The sequence below is a fragment of the Physeter macrocephalus genome, chromosome 4 (genome assembly GCF_002837175.3).
Source record: "Physeter macrocephalus isolate SW-GA chromosome 4, ASM283717v5, whole genome shotgun sequence".
Classification (NCBI taxonomy): domain Eukaryota; kingdom Metazoa; phylum Chordata; class Mammalia; order Artiodactyla; family Physeteridae; genus Physeter; species Physeter macrocephalus.
This window is the reverse complement of record NC_041217.1, coordinates 102742876-102765788: the sequence shown is the minus strand read 5'-3', so window position 1 is coordinate 102765788 and position 22913 is coordinate 102742876. Positions and strand designations below refer to the sequence as shown.

The 22913-nt window shown below is 35.5% G+C and overlaps 1 protein-coding gene across 1 annotated transcript in view; it reads left to right on the top strand.

Annotated features, from left to right (window-relative positions):
* Window positions 1-22913, top strand: part of LOC102979052 (putative RNA polymerase II subunit B1 CTD phosphatase RPAP2) — a 76244-nt gene that overhangs the window by 25839 nt on the left and 27492 nt on the right. The window contains exons 5-7 of the mRNA XM_055083903.1: window positions 238-320; window positions 2936-3016; window positions 13917-13985. Of these exons, the coding sequence (XP_054939878.1) occupies window positions 238-320; window positions 2936-3016; window positions 13917-13985 (233 nt within the window). The remainder of the gene's footprint in view (window positions 1-237; window positions 321-2935; window positions 3017-13916; window positions 13986-22913) is intronic.

Genomic DNA, 22913 nt, shown 5'->3' with positions numbered 1-22913 from the left:
TATCCCTATTATACAGATGAGAAAATGCTCTCAAAAGAGGGCAGATGACTCAATCAAGTTCATACCAGCCTACTGACTGAGCCGATACTCAAATTTAAATATTCTAATTCTGAAGTCTAATTTTTATTCTACCATACCACAGGTATGAACTTTTTGTGTTTTAATGTTTGTTGTTCTTATCACAGAAAGAATGTAAATTTATGATTTTATTTTACTTTGTTTGAAAATGTGATTCAGCATGATCCCACCTTTCCACTGATAGATTCAAGTTCTCAGAACCAGATTAGAAAACGCATCGTACTTGAAAAATTGAGTAAAGTGTAAGTATGTAATTATCATTCCATGTTTATAATATTTAAATTAATTTGGTATTTGTGGGTTCATAACTTCTTGGTGTAATCCTTGAATTTTGAACAGAAGAATAATGTGTAAAGTTTACATGGATTTCGTCACCTGAGAAATTTAGATTTTTAAGGTGTCCTACCAAAGAATATTGAAATTGTTTTGTGTAGAAGACATAGAGACACATAATAAAGAGGAAGGTTGAAATTATGGGAGTTAGAAAACCAAACTACCTCACTCCCATTTAATAATCTAGTGAAGTCAGGGAAAAAATATCAGAGCTAGACCCATTTAAATATTTATTTGTGGTAAATGTGTCACATCAGTTTCACGTGTAAATAAGATTTTATAAAGGTTTAACGGTTTATTGACTTATTCTGTAAACATATTCATAGAACCATTTCACACTCAACAACTTGAGTTTTGCACTTTAGTTTTAAGCTTCCCGTAGTGGAAGTTGCTGTTCTTGTAATTAGCCCAGTCATAAATGACACTTGAAAATTGAAATCTTGGTTTCTCTTTCAAAAGGAGCTTGAAAATCTTTTTTTCAGAGGTGTGATGGCTATCTTGAACTTTTCAACCAGCATTTTTTTTCTTCAGCAGAAAAGTCAGGCAAGTGTTTTCAGTCATTATTTAAGGTGCTGTGCACGTGGAGAAGTCTTAATTTTGTAGTAGTTCAAAAATAAGAAAAGCCTATTTTCTAGAAGCCATAAGTATTTTGAACAGCTTCTCTAAATTTTACTTACATGTTAAATAAGTGTTTAATATTTATTGAATGCCTGTTATGTGTTAGACTCTTCATATATAATCTGTTTTGTCTTTTACCTGCTCTTCATACTTGTACATTTGTTTCTGTTAAATATTAGTTTAGACAACAGTGTGAGTCACCATCTGTCTGATTCATAGGATAAGAAGATATCAGTCCTTGATTTTAGTTACATAGGTTTTGAAAGTTGGGATAGATTAACTATACTAGCATGTAATTAGTAGGTAGGGATTTATGTGAAAATAGTTTTCTAGGCTTTTTATCTAATGAAAGTACCCAGTTTTAAATTTAAGACTACATAGGCATGTCATTGAAGGAATTCTGTTCCTTATGGGTTTTGGCTACAACAGAAGATACCAAAAGGAACCCTGCTAGAAGACCAAGTTATCGATATTAGAGCAAGAACTAAATTTGAGAGATGGTGGAATAATTTAAGAAGAAGCACAAAGAACACTGAAAACAAAATAATTATAGTGACTTTTTTGGCTGGTTGTTTATGAAAGCAGTTGAGTTTTTTCTCATTGTAAAAGTAGCACCAACTGTACAAAAAACTTTTAGAGAATCAAAGAACATGAAATATGCACTGAGTATTAGATGATATTAAGGAATTATTGTTAATTTGGTTAGGTGTGATGGTTTTATTATGATTATATGTGAAAATGCACTTGTATTTAGAGATAAATAAGGAATAATTTAGGGGTCAAGTGACATGATGTCAGGGATTTACTTTAAGATATTGCAAAAAAAAGGAAGGAAAAATGAAGCAAATGTAACAACATATAGGGAGGTTGAATCTGGGAATAGAAATATGGGGTTATTATTGTTACTGTCTCTATTTTGAAACATGTTTTAAACTTTTATAATTTTTTTTAAAAAGTAATACATGCTTATTCCAGAAGATTTAGGCTGTAGAAAGTGATATAAATAAGGAAGCGAAAATCACCTGTAATCCCACCACTCAACAGTAACTATTAATATTTTGATGTTTATCCCTGACATATATGTGGTATAGGTGGTGTGTGTATATTCATTCCCTTTGGTTCCCTCTGGTATAGTCTATATATCTAACATATGTTAGATATATACTATGTGTGATATGCAATTGCATTATAACATGTATGTTTTTATAAAACTGGAACAATACTACATATGCATTTTTCACTTAACATTTATCATGAATATCTTTCCACATTAAAAAATATAGCTTTATATTATTATTTTAAAGATTTTATTATTATATGGTTATATCATAATTTATTTAACCACCTATTGATGGACATTTGTTACCAGTTTTTCACTACTAAAAATATTTCTCCAATAACCATCATTTTTATGTTTGATTATTTCTTTAGGATAAATTTTTTCATAGTGAAACTGTTGTGTCAAAGAGTGTCCACATTTAAAATATTAGTATATATTGTCAAATTGCTCTCTAGAAATGTACCAATGTTTACTCTTACCATAAGGATGTAATAAGAAATATGCCACACTCCCATATTGGAACATTTGGAGGGCAGTTCTTCTGGCCTGTGTTCTTTCCATTTATTTAATATTTGAAAGTAAAAAGGTAAGAAATACTAGAGACAAGAATATAGATGGCAGCCAAAATGATATTTTTGCATTTCAGTGCCTCATTCTGTAGCATAGGTTACAAAATAGAGTGTGGAGTTATTTTGAAATATTTCTTTATGACTTCTTACCAGTTATAACCTCACTTAATTGTCTCCACCTCAGTGATTCCCTATGGAAAATCCAGACTTAGGCAAGACCCCCAGAAATGTATCTATATAATTATATTTTAAAGGAAATGTAATTTTTTATTTTCAGATTGCCTGGACTTTTGGGGCCTCTTCAGATTACATTAGGAGATATTTACACACAACTTAAAAATCTTGTCCAAACTTTCAGGTTAGTGTTAATATTAGGATTTTCCTTCTCAATTATTTTGACTTTATGTAATTGCCTTGCAGAATCCATAGTAGACTAAGGCATTAAGAAAGTAAATGAGTTACCTTCATTGTCTTAAATCTAAATACTGTTTTATTTTCTCTTCCAGTAAACATTACTTATATCTTTTGTTTTCTTTTGTTATTTTAATTTTTATTGTAGTTGATTTACAGTGTTAGTTTCAAGTGTACAGCAAAGTGAATCAGTTATATGTATACACATATCTACTCCTTTTTAGATTCTTTTCCCATCCCTGTGCTATACAGTAGGAAGGTCCTTATTAGTTATCTCTTTTTTTTTTTTTTTTTTTTGTGGTATGCGGGCCTCCCTCTGTTGTGGCCTCTCCCGCTGCGGAGCACAGGCTCCGGACGCGCAGGCCCAGCAGCCATGGCTCACGGGCCCAGCTGCTCCGCGGTACATGGGATCCTCCCAGACCGGGGCGCGAACCCGGTTCCCACGCATCGGCAGGCGGACGCGCAACCACTGCGCCACCAGGGAAGCCCTAGTTATCTCTTTTATATGTGGTAGTGTGTATATGTCAATACCAATCTCCCAATTTGCCCCTCCCCCTCCAGCTTATATCTTTTGTTAAATGCAACCCCTTATTTGCTCAAACCTTGATATGTTTAGTTTTGGATAGTTTATTTATGGAATAGCCTAAAATTAAGAAAGAGAATATCTGAGACACAAAGGTGGTTAGTCAGTGACATCTTGGATTTTAGTGAATTAGTAAATATATATCAGATGACCAGCACTGTGGACAATACAGAAGACTAATGCCCACCCTCGAGGAAGAACTCCTGTGAGAAGACAAGGTGAGCACAGAGAGCAGTGCAAAACAGTGGATAATTTAGCTTTGAGTAGTGTGGAACAGACTTAAAGTGATAAGACAAGGACAGGAAGAATAGAGAACATCAATTATGAAGTGGAGCAGTTGGGATTTTTCTGCAACTATCAAGGTAAAAATATTCAACAGGCTAAGACGAGGTTCTCCACTAAGAAGCATAGAGATAGGCCTCTAAATACGTTATTAGTAGAGGTGTACCAAATACACATTTTGGCCCAGTGCCAGTGACCCAAAGTTAAATTAATATTTGTCTGTGGCTAAAGCCAGATAGCACCAACATAGGATGAACTTCTAGGGTAAAAGAATCATTTCATCCAAAAAATCAATTATTATTATAGTTTATTGCCAACAATAGTAGTAAGATTTTTAAAGTTTACAGGTATAATACAGGAACAATTTCTTGGCACTGTCGGCAATTAGATTTCTCTTGTAGTCCCTGTATTGTACATAGGTAATACCAAATAGATATACACTTTCAACCAGCACATTTGAAAACATCACTAACCTTTTTGTGTGCCACAAAGTAATTCAGGAAAATGTTTTCCAATAAATTATTTAATAGGAACTAGGATTCAAAGTTTAGGCATGTCTCAAAAATTCTTCATCTTCAGCTACTGAAAAGGATTGTTTGTAACACTTTATGTTTGAATCTTCAGCCTTCATAGACATAAGACTATATTAAGACATTTTTGTAGAGTTGTTTACTGTGAAGTTTTACTAAACAAAATGTGTTTGGGGTACCCTAATTTTCTCTAACAGGCTTGTCTTAAAATCTTAAAAATTATTTTGATTAGAGATTATATTTGAATTATTGCCCATCCTTTATTTACATAGTTTAGGTATTTTTCCATCCCATGGTATTATGAGGTAATATTGTTTTTAATTCATCAGCACAAGGTGCAAAGAATTCCCCAATAGGATGTTTTCTTGAAAAATTTATGACTTAAATGGAAGTAAGTAACTGAAATTTAAATACAGCTCTTAAATGTTATTTTCTTTAATGTTATGAATGGTAGTACATGATACAGTTCTGCAAAGACTGAATTATGATAAATCTAATCTCTATTATTTTGTCTTACATTATTTGAATTTTTATAAACATTTTTTCCAAGATATAATGTTCTTGAGGAAGTTATCTATTTAATGTATGACATTTGTATTAACTGTCAATCTATTTTGCTAAGTAACTGAAAATTTTTACTAATTCTTTTATGCATAAAATTAAGTTTTTGTAAGCAACATTAATTACCACAGCATTTTACTCTTATATTGACTGATAAAACAAGCACATAAGGACATTTTCACTCCATTTCATGTAGAATGTTTGTATTTGAAAGTGAATGTTCAGGGAATAACAATCTGAATGACATGATTGTGCTAATTACTGACATTGTTACACTCATTGGATGTCATGGTAACTATGCAATCACAAGATCATTGATCACACACAAGTTTAAGAATGCCAGAAATGATGCTCAGTTTGGCTTAGGCCTTTGGAAGACTGACTAAACATGCTTTGCTAAAAGGAGGGTTTGGGCCAAATACCAAGACCAAAGCTGAACTTCTTTGCATTTATATTTAGTTAGGAAGAGAGAGACACTTGTTTTTTAGGTCTGGGTCGTATACCTGTCACAAAACCATGCATCCAAAAGAAAACAAAAGTGTTTTTCAACTGTCTACACTGATGATAAAGTTTGAATAGATATGCACAGCGTGGAAGCACTGAAGTTTAGGATCTGTTCAGGATTTTTTAGGAAGTAAATATCATGTTAAGAAAGGTTAGCTGAGGGAAGATGAAGACCAGGTGCTACTCTTGTTTCATTGATTTTTAAAAGACTTGTTACTCAATTTCTTGCAGACAGTGTTTATTTAATCACCATTCTGAGCAAACTGGTAAAGTCACTGAAGACACGTTAGATGAAATATTAGAATAAAGCCTTTGATCTTGAACTACAAATATGAATTTTGTACTTCATTTTTTACCCCACTCATTTAGAATAGATGAACAAGTGATTCAACTTACTCTGCCTATATTTTCTAAAGCTGTTTTTCTATCTAATTGTATGTTTTCTTTCTTTTTTTTTTAACTATTCTGAGGTTCTCAGAACTTACTAGAAACCCATTGGAAAAAAACGTTTGGCTAAAACTGCAAGATTGCCACATTATTACTTTCATGTGCTGTAGAAATTTAGGTATTTCAGGTTGGAAACCACTCACTGTCCAGGCTATTTGTTATTTTGGTCTTTTGAAGCAGCCCTGGTAATAATGTTTAGTCCATGTCAATACGTGTATTCAATATAGTACTTACTATCTGCCGGACTGTGCTTGGCACTTTACACATTTAATTTCCAAAAAATAGTGGTATTATTCTCATTTTACAGATAGAGATGAGAGATTAAGTAATCTCAAGTCACACAACTAGTAGTTGGGTTTAGACCCCAGATCTAAGTCAAGAGGATAGATCTTAAGTGGCCTCACCAGAAAGAAAGAGAGAGAGAGAGAGAGGGAGGGAGGGAGGGAGGGCGGAAGGAAGGAAGGACGGAAGGAAGGAAGGAAGGAAGAAAATGGTAACTCTATGTGATGGAAATGTTAATTAGCTTGATTGTGGTGGTCATTTCACATTGTATACATATATCAAAACATCAACTTGTGTACCTTAAATATATATAATTATTATGTGTCAATTATACCTCAGTAAAGCTGAAAAAACATTTTTTTTATAAATTTATTTTATTTATTTATTTTTGGCTGCATTGGGTCTTCATTGCTGGGTGCGGGCTTTCTCTAGTTGTGGCAAGCGGGGGCTACACTTTATTGCAGTGCGCGGGCTTCTCATTGTGGTGGCTTCTCTTGTTGCAGAGCATGGGCTGTAGGCGTGTGGGCTCAGTAGTTGTGGCTTGCGGGCTCTAGAGCCCAGGCTCGGTATTTGGGGCACACAGGCTTAGTAGCTTCATGGAATGTGGGATCTTTCTGGACCAGGGCTCGAACCCGTGTCCCCTGCATTGGCAGGTGGATTCTTAACCACTGCGCCACCAGAGAAGCCCCTGAAAAAAAATTTTTAAAGGAATCTATTGGTTGTCTCGGTAATTATTATTATTAAAGATTTTTTTTTTAAGTAATTTCATTTATCACCACTCTAGACCCCAAGTAAGAACTCTACTTGAGAGCGTTCTGTTACCTGTGCCTTCTGTGACACATAAGCCAGCCAAGACAAGAGGCACAGTGTTCTGTAGTTTAGTAAGAGGTAGCCAACAGACTGCAGAAATGAGGACTCAAATGTCATTTTCCTTTTATATTTATAAACTGTTATTTTATCACCTTTTTCTGTCATTCTTATTATGTAAGTGTAAGTTTTTTCAAGTTACTTTCTGCATTATTTACACTTAATTAAAATAAAGCCTAGATGAAACAATATGATGTGTGGGATTTGCTTCATAATTATCCAGGTTAGGGTGATGTTGAATGTGAGGTTGTATAGATGAAACATGATTGACCAGGAGTTGATAATTGTCAAAGTTGTGATGACTATATGGGAGTTGATTTTATGTTCTTTTTTTTTTTTGGCGGTACGTGGGCCTCTCACTGCTGTGGCCTCTCCCATTGCGGAGCACAGGCTCCGGACACGCAGGCTCAGTGGTCATGGCTCACGGGCCTAGCCACTCCGCGGCATGTGGGATCCTCCCGGACCGGGGCACGAACCTGTGTCCCCTGCAGCGGCAGGCGGACTCTGAACCACTGCGCCACCAGGGAAGCCCTGTTCTATTTTTATATATGTTTGAAATTCAACAAGTTCTGCAGAAATAAGCCAAAAAATTCTTCTTTGTTTTGGTGTAGTGGATGCTATATATAAAAATGTTGTTATTTTTGAAAATATTTACTCTTTAGTACCTGCAAGTCAAAGTCTATAGCTTTAATAAAAATTGCTTAAATTGACTTTGCTGCTTTTTAGCAAAATGTCAGTTACTTACGATACAGAAAGACCTCTGGTAAGATAATTCGTTTTGGGGTCTTCAGATGTGGCAGGACAGTTTTAACAGATATGTGACCACAGGCTAGGTCTTCTAGGTGAAGTCTCTGGGAAAATGCCATGTTGATGACAGTGACTAGTGTTGGGAGATCTTTTCAGTCAATACTGGTGGTGGGAGAGTTGACATAAATAACCGTATCTTTCTCTTTGAAATGATAATCAATAATAGGAACTTGTAGAAAGTGATTCTTAAGCCAGTTGTGCATCAGAATTACCTGGGGAGCTTTTAACAACTGCAAGTGCCTGGCTCCACCCTTAGAGATTGAGTTTCATTTGGCTGGGGTTGGGCTCAGACATTAGTGTTTTTCAGAAGCCCCCCAGGTGATCCTAATATTCAGCCAGAGTTGAGAGCCTGTTAGAAGTAAACATGAAGCAGCTTTTTCAGCTCTTTGAAGAATCCTTCCCCAGTGAATAGAGCTGTGCTTTCCACTGAATTGCATCATAGTCATTTATCTGGAATGTTACATTGATTTACCTGTCATAGTGGTTCCATCAGAAGCTGCTTGGTAATGATTCACTGTTGTCACTGTTGAAGCAAGATATTTTTCTAAATATGATTTGAATTAAAATTGTATTTTGACACACAAGTCCTTTTTAAATTTCATCAGTGATGACTATTTTTTCTAAATCTGTATTGAATTTCCAATTATATTTTGAAACTGTGCTTTTAAAATGTTTTCTATCAAATATTACTGTTTTAATTTTTGAATTATCACTCAGAAAACAGTTAAGTATGATAATTTAGCATCTGTGCTTGAAATTATTTTGGCTCAGCAAAAGGGGAAATATGATAGCAGGTAAAAATTTTGCTGTTCTGCCACTTAAAGTACTTTGAAGTGAAAGCAGAGACCTTGTATTTTCCCCAATGCCTGAAATGGTAGCATAGAGCAGGCACTCACTAGATTTTTTTCTGAACGAGTAAATAAATTCATGAAATCTTAAATTTGTCTTGGCTTTGGGAGATTTGAATACAATAGAAAAGGAAATTCTATTTAACTGTTTTTGACTTTTTTTTTTTTCTTACATGCTTACTACCCTTCTTTGGCCTTTTTTGGTTATGTGCTAGATTCTGTTTTAGTTGCTACAGATAAAACAGTGAACAAAATGAAAAAAATTCCTTCTCTCATTAACTATTCTAATGGAGAGGATATGTAAAATTTTAAAGACAATATGTCTGTTGTTATTATTATTATGTGGTGATATACCTTTTTCTCTTTCCCAGTTCATTCTCCTCCTTTTCTCTCCAGAAGCAGGGAAAAAGGGATGGTACTAAGGAGGAAGTTGTGATTTTTAAATAGGCTGGTCAGGGAAGACCTCATTGAGAAGGTGCCATCTGTATAAAGACCTAACAGTTGGTGAGGGAACAAGCCATGTTGCTATCTGTGAAAATATATCAGACAGGAAACAACAGGTGCAAATACCCTGAAGCAGAAGCAGGCCTGGTATGTTCACAGAATATTAAGGATGCTGGTGAGGCTGGAGAAATGAGCAGAGGCAAAGGTACAAAGAGATATGGTCAGAGAAGTAAAGGGCAGGGAATGGCTATAGTATAGTTATATAGTCCTTGGAGTCATGGTCATTCTTTGACTTTTACTCTGAGTGAGATGGAGAGCAGTTTGTGGATTCTGAATAGGGGAAGGATGTGATCTGACCTATATTTTTAGCAGTATCACTCTGTCTGCTGATTTGAGAATTATAGTAGATGGTCAGAGGCAGGAAGACCGTTTAGATGTTGTTTAGGATGTTGTTTCAGTAATCTAGGCAAGAAATGATGTTGACCAAGGTGAAAGTAGTGGAAGTAATAAAAAGCGATAAGATTTTATTTTGAAAATAGAACCATCGGGATTTGATGACTGATTTGACATGGGATATGAAGAGAGTCGAGGTTACCCACAACATTTTTGGCTTGAGCAACTGGATTCTAGAAGGATTGGGTAGCCATTTACTGAGATGGAGATATCTGCAAGAGGACCCAGTTTGCAGGGGAAGATAAGGAAATCAATTTTGGCTATACTAAAGTTTTGAGATGGCTATTAGACATTCAAGTGGAAATGAAGGTAGATCATTAGATATAGAAGTCTGTAATTCAAGGAAGAGGTACGGCTAGAGATAATAAATTTAAGAGTTGTGAGCACATAGTTATCTAATATTTAAAACTATGAGACTGGATGACATCACCAAGGGAATGAGTACATATAGAGGAGAGGAGAGACACAAGGGCAGAGGCCCTGGGGTGATCCAAAATCTCAGAAAGAGTGCCAGTGAGAGGGGAGGGGAATCAGGCAAGGGGAAACCAAGTGAAGAAAGTGTTCCAAGGAGAAGGGAGTGATCAACTCTGTCAAATGTTCCTGGTAGATTAAGGTGGGAACTGAGAAATGTCCATTGGATTTGGCAACATGGATGTCGTTTGTACGTTTAATCCTCACAAGAACCCTGTGAGGTAGGTAGTACTCTTGTCCCCATTTTACTAAATTAAAAAAAAAAAAGTTTTAAAGCCATTGAATGTATCCAACGTAAAACACTACTACTGACAGATCTGAATATTGAACCCACGTCTGTCAGACTTTAACCACTATACTGTACTTTTTATATCATATAGGCTTTTAACTATGGAAACATTTGTAGACATTTTAACTATGGAAAAAATTCAGAGTAATGTAGCAAAGATACACATATTCTCCACTCAGAATTAATAGATTTTAATATTTTATTAGATTTGATTGACATACATTTTTAAATAAAATAAATAAAATGTTATGTTAATTCATTCATTCAGAAAAAATTAATTGAATCTCTTCTGACTCTTATTCTGGGCACTTGGAATAAATATGTGAAGAACACAAAGATTCCTGCCCTCAGCCCAGGCAAAACAGAAAATAAACAATAACTGTATGTTAGAAGGTGGTAAGTGGTACAAGGATAAAGAAAAATATATAGCAGGATAAGGAAAGTCAAGAGTTTGGGGCTGGGAGGTGGAGGGAGTTGCACTTACTAATAGTGTGGCCTAGGTAGACCCTACTGCAAAGATGACATAAGAAAACTTATCTATCATTCAGGCAGATGGAATCACCAATGCAAAAGACCTAAAACATGAAGTCCTCTTTGTCCTCTTCCCCACTCCATTCTCCTTTCCTCCCAGAAGCAACCAGTACTGTGAATTTCATGTATATCTTTCCAGTCTTTGTTTTTATTACATATATTTGTGTCCATAAATATGAATATTGTCTGTTCTTGATTTGTATAAATAATGTCATACCATACTTGCTTGCATTCCAATTATGATGAGCAAAATGTATAAGTTTAGTTCATTCGTTTTAACAGCTATTTAGTATTCTATAAAAATGCCACAATTATTTTTTCTATTGTAAGCAGTGTCACATCAAACATCTTCATATACATTTCCTTACGCATAGTGAGAGAGCTCAAGGTTTATATTTAGAAGTTATTCATATGCATTTTCAGTATTATTAGATATTGCTAAATTGATTACTCACATCAGTAGTGTGTTAAAAGTTGTATTCATGTCCTCACCAACCCTTGGTATTGTTAATCTTTTATTTTTGCCAGTGTAATGGAGTGAATTATTTTTATATTTCCTGGATTAATAGTGAGATTGAGCTCCTTTTCAAATGTTTCCTGGCCATTCAACTTTCCTCCTCTGTAAATTGCCTGCTCATGTCCTTTGCTAATTTATTTATTGGCTGTTTTTTTTGCCAAAGACTTTATTTAAAATCAGTTTTAGGTTCATAGCAAAATTGGGAGAAAGGTACAGAGATTTTCCTTATGCCCCCTTCCCCCACACACGTAGCCTTCCCCGTTAAAACCATCCCCCACCAGAGTCATACATGTGCTATAATTGATGCACCTATGTTAATGACATCATTATCACCCAGAGTCCATAGTTCACTCTTGGTGTTTTGCGTTCTATGGGTTTGGACAAATGTATAATGACATCTATCCATTATTATAGTAACAGTATTTTCACTGACCTAAAAGTCTTCTGCACTCCACCTATTCATCTATCCTCCCTCACCCCACAACTCCTGGCAACCACCGATCTCTTTAAATATTTATTTATTTATTTATTTAGCTAGCTAGCTAGCTAGCTATTTGACTGCGCCGGGTCTTAGTTGCCGCATGCAGGATCTTCGTTGCCGTATGCGGTATCTTTAGTTGCAGCATGCGGGATCTTTTAGTTGAGGCATGAGGGCTCTTAGTTGCGGCATGCCAGTTCTAGTTCCTTGACCAGGTATCGAACCTGGGCCCCCTGCTCTGGGAGCTCAGAATCTTAACCACTGGACCACTAGGGAAGTCCCTGATCTTTTTACTATCTCCATAATTTTACCTTTTCCATAATGTCATATACTTGGAATCATACAGTTTGTAGCCTTTTCAGACTGGCTTCTTTCACTTAAATAATATGCATTTAAATTTCACTTAAATAATATGCATTTAAAATACCTCTATGTCTTTTCATGGCTTGATAGCTCTTTTTTATGGTGTTATTTATTTATTTATTTGGCTGCATCGAGTCTTAGTTTCGGCACTCAGGATCTTCGTTGCAGCATGCGGGATCTTTCGTTGCAGCATGCGGGATCTTTCGTTGCAGCACATGGGCTTCTCTCTAGTTGTGGCGCGTGGGCTCAGTTGCCCCGCAACATGTGGGATCTTAGTTCCCCAACCAGGGATCAAACCCATGTCCCCTGCATCGGAAGGCGGATTCTTAACTGCTAGACCACCAGGGAAGTCCCACTAGCTCATTTCTTTTTAGGGCTGAATAATATTCTAGTGTCCGGATGTACCACAGTTTATCCATTTACCTACTGAAGAGTATCTTGGTTGCTTCCCAGTTTTTGACAGTGATATTAGTAGAGCTGCTATAAACATTCATGTGCAGGTTTTTGTGTAGGCATTAAGTTTTCAACTCCTTTTGGTAAATAAATACCAAGGAGTGTGATTGCTGGATTATATGATAGGAGTATGTTTAGTTTTGTGAGAAATACCAGACTGTCATCCAAAATTGCTGTGCCATTTTTTTTTTTCCACCAGCAATGAATGAGTGTTCCTCTTACTTCACATCCTTGCCAGCATTTGGTTTTGTTGATGGTCAGGATATTGGCCATTCTAATAGTGTGGTATATCTCATTGTTTTAATTTCCATCTCCCTGATGACATATGATGTAGAACATCTTTTCATATGCTTATTTGCCATCTGTATATCTTCTCTAATGAGGTGTCTGTTGAAGTCTTGGACCCAGTTTTTAATTGGGCAGTTTGTTTTCCCATTGTTAAGTTTTAAGATTTCTTTGATATTTTGGATAACAGTCCTTTATCAGATGTTGTTGGCTGTTTTTTTATTGATTTATAAATGATATTTTTTAAATGCTTTCTGAGAAATAAGATGACTACAATGTATTTTATTGTCATCAACTGCTAAGTGATAGAATTTACTTCTGATTTTTTAAAACTTAAGTTTTCTTGAATAAAGACCTAGTATTACAATTTATTAAGTCAACTCTCATTTCTGTAAATTATGGATTATGACATCCCTTAATTGCCTGCTGCCCACCTAGCACAAGGTAGAAAGGTACAAAAGGTGAATTAAAATTAAAATCAGAAACTTAATAAAACATTTGATTAGGGAAAAACGTAGAGGATATGGTTACAGGGAGGTGTATGTGTTTGTGTATTTTAATAAACCATGCAATTCAGTTTCCCATATTGTTCCTATATCACCATCTTGTCTAATAGTAGTATTGTTATAAATATATAAAAGTGGGGCTAGAACACTTCCTTTTGAGATGGCCATTATTAGATACTGAATATCAAGCCACATTATTATACTGTTGACTCTGTTCTATCAAATATAACAAGAATTTAAAAATATTGCTCTTTAACACACGATATCATAAATCTGATTATATCTAAAAATGGAAAGGTTATGTATTTAACAAGCTTTGGGTAAATTTTATCTCACTGTCTTTCAGATTAACAAACAGGAATATTATACATAAGCCTGCAGAGTGGACCTTAATTGCTTTGGTGTTGCTGTCATTGTAAGTACTCTTTCATATTTTTAACTCTAAATACTAAATATGAAGAATTTTGATTAGGGGAAAACAGAGTTATTCATTGATTTTCTAAACTTTCTTGGAAAATATTGTACCTCTATTTTGTGCCTATTTTCCTTTCCTATATGATAAAATAACTTTCATGTAAAGTGATATGCTATATTTTGATAAGTTGTAATCATTCTCTTTATATTTTTTACTATCTTTTCTTCTAAGGGCATTTTTCTTCTCAAATATTATTTGTAATCATTTGAAAGAGAAGAACATCTCCATGTGGGATATGATATATACAGGCTAGTCCCTTAATTTCATTTTTAACAGTACATTTTATTAATGTTGAATGGCCTCATTATTTTACATCTGTATTTTTACCCATATAGCTAATGCTATTTCATTTTTCATCAGCATTTTTATCAGTGATATCATCAGAAAAGTTTTGTTTTCCAAATTAATGTACATCTTTAAAATCAAACAGATTTAAAGGAACTAAAGTAGATACTACACAAGCATATATAAAACATTTAATACTCATTCACTTTTTAAGAAATCACTAGTGGTGTCTAAGGCTGTCTTTCAATAGAGTTAAAACCATCTAGTAAGTGTAGTGTTTTTCAGCTTGAACTGCAAAAGTCTTCTTTTGAAGACCATTCATTACTGCATTACTGTTGCTACTTGGTACTTGTTAGGTCATTGAAGCCCATAGGACATTGAATACTTACTGGACACTCACAGGTCAAGAAGTGTTATGAGCCAACCTCATAGCATCTCCAGCCCTACTTTTCTTTCTTTGATGTTACTTCAGTCTGACATGTTATTCTGGCCTCACTGTCCCACGGAAGGCTGTGCTGGGAGGCATTAGAGTAGGCTTCAGTGAGCCAGCATCCGTGTCACCCAACGAGATACAGCTCACATGATTCGTTAAATCAGAACACAGAAAATAACTTTACTTGAATGCCCTGACATAAATTTTTTATCAACCATAAGAACAAATCTTTTGTCATTTCTGCTATTCAGTGTTCTAGTTGAATTGGTAATTTGTGAAACAGATCTCAATTTTTTAGAAAGTTCTTTCCAGTTTATGAAATTTGTAAATATTTTGGTCACTGGCAAAAAAAATATCAGTATCTCTGCTCACCCACCATATCCTATGCCTGCTAATAAACCCTCATAGATAACTGTTTAACTGTACTTCTGTAGTTCATTATACTAAAGGGGAAGTAGCTTTTTTGGTTGACAAGTCAGAGGCCCAGGCTCAGCAGTAATCTCAGAATCTTGCTTTCTAAGCCAGTAACTGGAAGTATTATCTTAATGAGCAGCTGCTTACTGAGGACACATTAGGTCCTACTTCTTTTTGTATCAAACTATTGCCTCATCTTCTCCAAAATTTATAGCAAGGAACAACAACAGAAAAAAGTATGGAAAATGAAATTTAAAAGTCTACCATCAAAATTTCCTAAGTTTATTCCATACAAAAGTATACCTCTAGTATTTGATTTTAATAAAGGCACCCATGTGGCCCAAAATACTGAAAGCTTTGCTAGTCTTTTTATTTGACTTGCCTAACTTTGAATGTAGTGTAGGTATTTCAAGGGTCAGTGACCCATAAAAATAGTAACTTAATTGAATTCAGGAAACGAAACTGCACACATCTTAGACATATTGCATATTTCACATTGTGCAGTCAGTCTTAAGGTTGAAGCAGTAAACACTGTTTCCTTTTGTCATTCACCTTGAATCCTTCTCTTTCATTATTCCCTAAGCCCTACAGTTAGATCTACCCATCTTTCTCCTAGTCTTTGGTCCTTTTGATCCCTTGACAACTAAAAGCCTTTCCAGTTAGGGCCCTTTTGGCTTCTTTTAAAATCTTTGGTCACTATAGACACCAAGTTAGCTGGTACCTCTTGGGTTTTGCCTTTCAAATCTTGTTTTCTCATAATTTTCTGTAACTTTTGCTATAGGCCCTCTTTGAACATTCTTTATCTTCCCTAGTTGAATCTCCTTATTGTTTGGTCATCTGATCCTAAGACTTCTGTCTCCTGTCCCCATATTATTTTATTTCTTATTTCCTCATTTCTCAGAAAATCCCCTTTAGCTTTTCATATTTCTGCCCCCCAGGGAATCTGTGACTCAACTGATAGCCCCTTTCCTTCTCAGCCTGTCCTTTTTTCATCCTTTTAGAATAAATATTACTATATGAGATGGGGATAAAATTAAAATACATATCCATTATGTTAAAACTAATCCCATTGGCTTCTGTAAAGTATAATTATACTTTAATTTATATTTGCACCCCTCTTTCTTCCCACTTAGAGTTCACAGTTACTTTTTAGGGAAGATATTTTGTTACTGGGGAAAGAAAAAGTAGGCATGAGGGCCAGCATTAGATAAAGAACCTTAAACCCAGTGAAAAATATGGAGACTTTAGACACTCAAAGAGGTATGTGCATATGAAGAGAAAGGAGGTAAACACTCACATGTATTTGTAGAACAGTAACCCCTCATTCAGCCTTTTGATTTATCGCCACTAAGATGAACGTAGGCATACATGGGATTACCTTTTTTTAAAATAATTATCCTATGATTCAGAAAATCTTTGTATCTACTCTCAAATTGCCAATGGAATTTTTTTAGTCATTGTAGACATTTCTGGAATTCATATTAAAAAGTGAACTTCTTATAAATCTTTATAGCTAGGAAAAAGGTTCTGAATGGCAGTTGTAGACACTGAAGATGAATACAGTAAGATAATATGTTCAGTATTATTATAACAATGGTACTGTTCTTTGTATATGAATATTGCAAAGTTTTGTTATTATTAGCATTTGTTTAATGCATGAAAGGTGTTTTCAAAATTCTTCATGAGAACCACTTAGAAAAGGATACATATACACATATATAATTTTATTAGTAAAATAAATGGCTCAAGTCTAGCTCTTGTTAGAGGGAAAAATCAACATTCTGAGCAAAACATGATAGTCCAGATGAAAGAAATCTGGGTCTTGAATTTTCACATCTGTATCTTAAAAGTAGATAAGGTGTCTCTGTAGCAAATCATCTTTTCCTAGTAACTTCCCTTGCACTTTCACAGATATATTAACATTTTAAAAATTTGAACCACAATGTGTAATTTGTCAGTGTATACTGATGGGAATTTTATACCCATATAACCTCAGAAAGAAATTCATCAAATCAAATTGGTTCACTTGATCTTTGCACACTCAATGCATCTATATATAAAAATACAATATGACCCAGTCACACTTCATTTAGATTTCTCACTAATTCCATAGGACTTGGATGGCCAGTATGACTGCAACATTTATTGATATTTGTACTATGCATTCAGACCCTAAATAGTTACCAAGAGCACACCGAAAGACCTTTCAAAGCTTAAGCAGTATACATTTATCTTTTTTTTTTTTAGCTGCGTTGGGTCTTCGTTGCTGCACACGGGCTTTCTCTAGCTGCAGCAAGCGGGGGCTCCTCTTCATTGCGGTGTGCCGGCTTCTCATTGCAGTGGCTTCTCTTGTTGCGGAGCACAGGCTCTAGGTGTACAGGCTTCAGCAGTTGTGGCTCACAGGCTTCGGTAGTTGTGGCACATGGGCTCTAGAGCGCAAGCTCAGTAGTTGTAGCGCACGGGCTTAGTTGCTCCGCAGCATGTGGGGTCTTCTGGACCAGGGCTGGAACCCATGTCCCCTGCATTGGCAGGTGGATTCTTAACCACTGCGCCACCAGGGAAGTCCCAGTATACATTTATTTAACAGTAAAGGAATTAATGTTCCTTTACTCCTCTCATTTTTATTTAATAAATGTTATAATTAACAAAGGTAAGTTCTCAAGAACTCCGTTACACATAGAAGGACATCTGTGATAGTGATAACGCTGTTTTTGTTTGTTTTTGCTTTTAATAACTGATTAGAAATGCGATAAAGTAACCTGGTAGTTGGTGTTATTGCTTAAACTCCTGGCTATAGTAATTTTTTGTTCTTGTTGAACCTTATCATACTTTATGATTACATACTATATGTTGAATTAATACAAAATCAAATCTGATTTTCTCACATAAATATGCTCTAATAAAGATATTAGGCTCTTTCCACAGTCTTGATGCATGATTTTTCATAAAAATGTATTTGAATATATATAGATGGTCTGCTGTAAATATTTTAGTACCTGTATGCTCTACTGTGTAAAGCTTTTAATGTATTTATATATTTTGATGTGTTTATACATCAAATAAGAAAGCACAATAAATTACATTAAAGTGTGTTTTCTGATGCCTCCTCATAGTATATCATATATTTGTTTTTATATTCCTCATAATTTTCATCTACCCTTACCCTACCCTTCTGTATAGGAAAACAGAAACTGAAGGATCACTTTTTATCATGGTCATGGTTTTCAGAGTAGTTCTCTGAGAAGATTTTGACTGGTATTTTGAGATTTTATAGCCGTAGGACACCTGCCTCAGCTCCGTCCTTATCCTCCTTTCCCTCTTCCCTTTGCCCTTAGTCTTCCCAGTGTTCTTTGACCTCTGACATTTTACTTGATCCTGTAACACGAGTGGGGACTCTGAGATGTTGACCTAAAGCTGAGAAATCTAGGGAAGGGTCCAGACCAAGGCTGGCAGCCAAAGAGAAGCCATATAGAAGGCTATGGAGAAGCAAATTGACTGGCCTGAGTTCTATGTGCAGCACACATGCCAGAAATACAATAACTTCTTGTATTTAAAATGTAACTTTTTCACCCAACTTTAATGTGGAACCTTTGTAAAAAGCCCACTGCTTATGTATTGTGATGATCTTTGGTTAATTTTAGCATAGGAGTCCAGAGTCTCTTTGTGGATAGCCAGGGGAGAGGTGTGTATTGTGTTCCATGGGAATGATTTGGTTATCTAATGAAGGAGTAAGTAGGTAAATACTTACTTACTTTGTACTACTTAGAAAGAATGCAGGGTAGAAAGTGACTTGTGGTAGTCTAACATGGATACATGCTATTCCTGGTTTTATGCCCTTGATGTTCTCTAATGGAAAGCTTTCAAGATCATCTCCAAAAATGTCTGCTTTCATTTTATTTATCTGAACTGTCTGTTTTCAGTGAACTGTGGCCCACTTCCTAGACAGAGACCATGCAATAGTTTATTCCCCCTAAAAGCTTTGAGTAGTCCCGTTGTTCCGGGAGTAGCATGTAAGTCCTGGGAAATGGTATTTAAATAAGCTCAACTTGACCATGATCACTAAACAAAAGCCTTCACTGGACGTGGGCAGCCACTTTAGGTAACCATCATAAAGATAGACACTCAGGAGAGTCACTTCCCTAGGGCACTAGGCATGAATGGAAAGATGTGACCAAGGCTTTTTGCCTCAGCAGATTGTTTTTTATAGCACGCCCATCACTGATTTCCTTAGAGAAATATGTGAGCACACCATGAAAATGAAGAGATGGTTCCTTAGAAATCTATTGGTTCTCAGAAGTATTCCAAAGCCTTTCTCTTAACATTCCCAATTTAGTTCTCAGTATTTGCAACCATAATAGATCACTGAAATAATTTTTTTCCTTATAATTATGGAATTTTTATACTTAATTGAATTTTATTGAGATATAATTCCTGTAACTTAAAATTCACCATTTTAAAATGTATAATTCACTGGTTTTTAGTATATTCACTATTTTGTGCAACTATCACCACTGTCTGATTCCAGAACATTTTCATCACCCCAAAAAGAAACCTCATATCTATTAGCTTAGTCCCAGTTTCACCTTCCTCCATCCCCTGGCAACCACTAATCTACTGTCTGTCTCTATGGATTTACCTATTCTGAATATTTCATATAAATGGAATCATATAATATGTGGCCTTTTGTATCTGGCTCCTCTCACTTAATGTATTCAAGGTTCATTCATGTTGTAGCATGTAACAGTACTTAATTCCTTTTTATGGTTGAGTAATATTCCATTGTATGGATATACCACATTTCATTTATCCATTCATCAGTTGATGGACATCTGGGTTGTTTCCACTCTTTGGCTCTCATGAACATTTGTTTACAAGTTTTTATGTGAACCTAAGTTTTCGGTTCTCTTAGGTATATACCTAGGAGTGGAATTAGTGGGTCATGTGCTAACTCTGTTTAACCTTTTGAGGAACTGCCAGACTGTTTTCCACAGTGGCTGCACTGTTTTAAATTTCCACTGGCACTCCATAGATTGAACTTCAAAAGTCATCTCTTCTTGCCTTACACCCAGTAGTCCCACCAGGCTTATGTTTGCAGTTTTTCCAAACTTTAAATATGCTTGTTTGTATTAATTTTAGACTTTCATGGACCTGTAACATCAGTTTTTTATGTTCTAGGAATTTCTGCTACGTATGCAAAATGAGTACCTATGAGCCCCCTCACAAAAAGAAAAAAAAAAAGATCATAGTGTTGAATATGAGACCATATAAATTAAATGTCTGAACCATAACTAGTGGTATTTATTTTGGATTCCTCAATATCCATAAAATTCCTGTTTTGGTTTGTTTTTTGCTTGTGTAAACCTTGGGTTTGTTTATCTTTTGATATTTACTATCACAATACCTTTGTCATTGTGAAGTTTAAGTAAAGTACTTATTTACTGAGGGTTAAATAATAATTAGATTATTTCTAAGCCCCCTATACTTATTGCTGAGAGTTTATCTAAGAAAAATAAAATATTTTTTATTGAAGTAACTTTATCCTCAGCCAGCAGGCTGTGTGAGAACCCAGATATTTTCTAAAGGAAAAATAATACTTGTGTAAATTTTTAACCAAAGACTGCTTTCTTCAGTGATTTTTTTTTCCCTCAGAATTCCTCATATTTTTGGCAATTTTATAATGTTGGTTTTTTAATCCATAGGTAGCTAAGAGTCCCCATCCTCGGGCCAGAATACATATTAAAGTCATCAAGGATCCTCAGCAAAAAGATGTGCTCCCCAGCTTCCCCTTCCCAAGCAGCACAGTAACAGCAATGGTGACAGCTAGTATCAGGCAGCACTTAGCCCTTACCAATCACAGCCTTGACTTGAGGAGTCAGTCTCCCTAGGTACTCTTGATATCTTCACATCCTGACTGAGCTCACTGAGAGCACAGGTCAGGGGAAGCCAGGAAGCATGAGGCATAAGGGCACTGTTATCCCTAGCCTCAGGGTTCTGCACCGTAAGAGTGTGGTAATCATTGTGTGTGGACACCACTGGTTGGTCCCATTTCTGTCTTAGAGCACTGAAAAAGTTGGAGCCACTATGCTGAGAGAATTGTTACATAGCAGTAGTTATGAAGAAAAGTTTTTCCAACACACATTTCCAAAGCTGCTCTATAGAGCCGTCGCAAACAGGATCTAGACATAAAGTTTAAAGTCACTACAGCCCAGCCCTTTAAACAAACCTATGTGTAATATATCACTACTAAGTGAATTACAAAGAACTTGTTTCTTTTCAATTAGAAATATCAGTGGAAAGCATCCCTGCTTCCTTATTAATAGGTAATCCTACAGCATTAAACGCAAACGTTATCAGGACATAAACCATCTGTTATAAGAAAAACATTTTATTTTATTTGGCTGTCATGGTCTTTTATATAATCAAAGTTTTTATCAAAGTTTTTATCTCAGTTTTTTAGACAATAGTTCTGAAATAGAAAGCTCATGATGACATACTTCTTCATGGTATGTTCTTGTCTACTTTATTTTTCTTTTAGAAGTCCTTAATAGTAATAGCCTCACATGCCTCTTGGTTTTTTCAAATTTGGGGACTTTAGATTTGTGCCTAGGATAAAATTAAATTTATGTAAATTATTATTAAGCATTGTTATGATATTTTTAGTAAGTGTAATTCCCTTACCCCAAAGACCACCTTTAACTATGCAAGGGTCTCTTAAAACCCTAAGTTAAGTCTGGATTTTCCCTTGCACTAGCAGTGTAGCCTTGCACAAGTTTCTTAACCTCATTGTGCATTTTTTTGTCTTGTTGGCAATAAGAGGGGGCTAAATCCTGGTTAAATCAACTTGGCAGTGTGAATTCAACTGTGAGATGTTATAGGTAAGAAACAGTTTTAATGCAGTATGTCAAAGGCTACTGAAGGAGACAATGGAGATGAGTATATTTAGCATAGGAAACAATGTAATTGTGCTGATAGCCATGGTGACACTGCCCAAGTGTTACTACTTTGTTTGGTATCTTAGTCCTTAAAGCTTAGCAAAGAAATACGTTGAATAATATTGCTAGCCATTCTTTCTGTGGAAAGATTAGAGTACTCATTTAAGTAAATGGGATGAACACCCCCCAAGATTCCTTAACTCTCTACTACAGACATAGCTGACATTATATTGCTCTGCACATCAAAGATGAGGGACCTGCCCTGGATATTTAAGGAAACAGTGAAGTGATTTAGTACCTCAGCAATATAAATACTAAAGGTGGTGAAGAGCAAAGTAAAATGTGTAAGTCGATTTTTTTAATGTAAAACTATGTTTTAGAACTCATTTTCTTACAGAATCCTCACTATAACCATGGACCTTTTCTCCCCCGCTTCCATATTATTCTTTTTTTTTCTTTTTCTTTTTTTTTCCATATTATTCTTTACATTTTATTCTGGGAATAAGTCTTATCAACAAATAGGGACATCTAGAAACCTGATATTTTATGTCAGAATTTCTGATTCTTTGTTCAGATCACATTTAAGGAAATTTTTTAAAAATTTATTTTATTTATTTTTGGCTGCATTGGGTCCTCGTTGCGCATGGGCTTTCTCTAGTTGCGGTGAGCGGGGGCTACTCTTCGTTGAGGCACGCGGGCTTCTCATTGCGGTGGCTTCTCGTTGCGGAGCATGGGCTCTAGGCATGCAGGCTTCAGTACCTGTAGCACACGGGCTCTAGAGCGCAGGCTCAGCAGTTGTGGCGC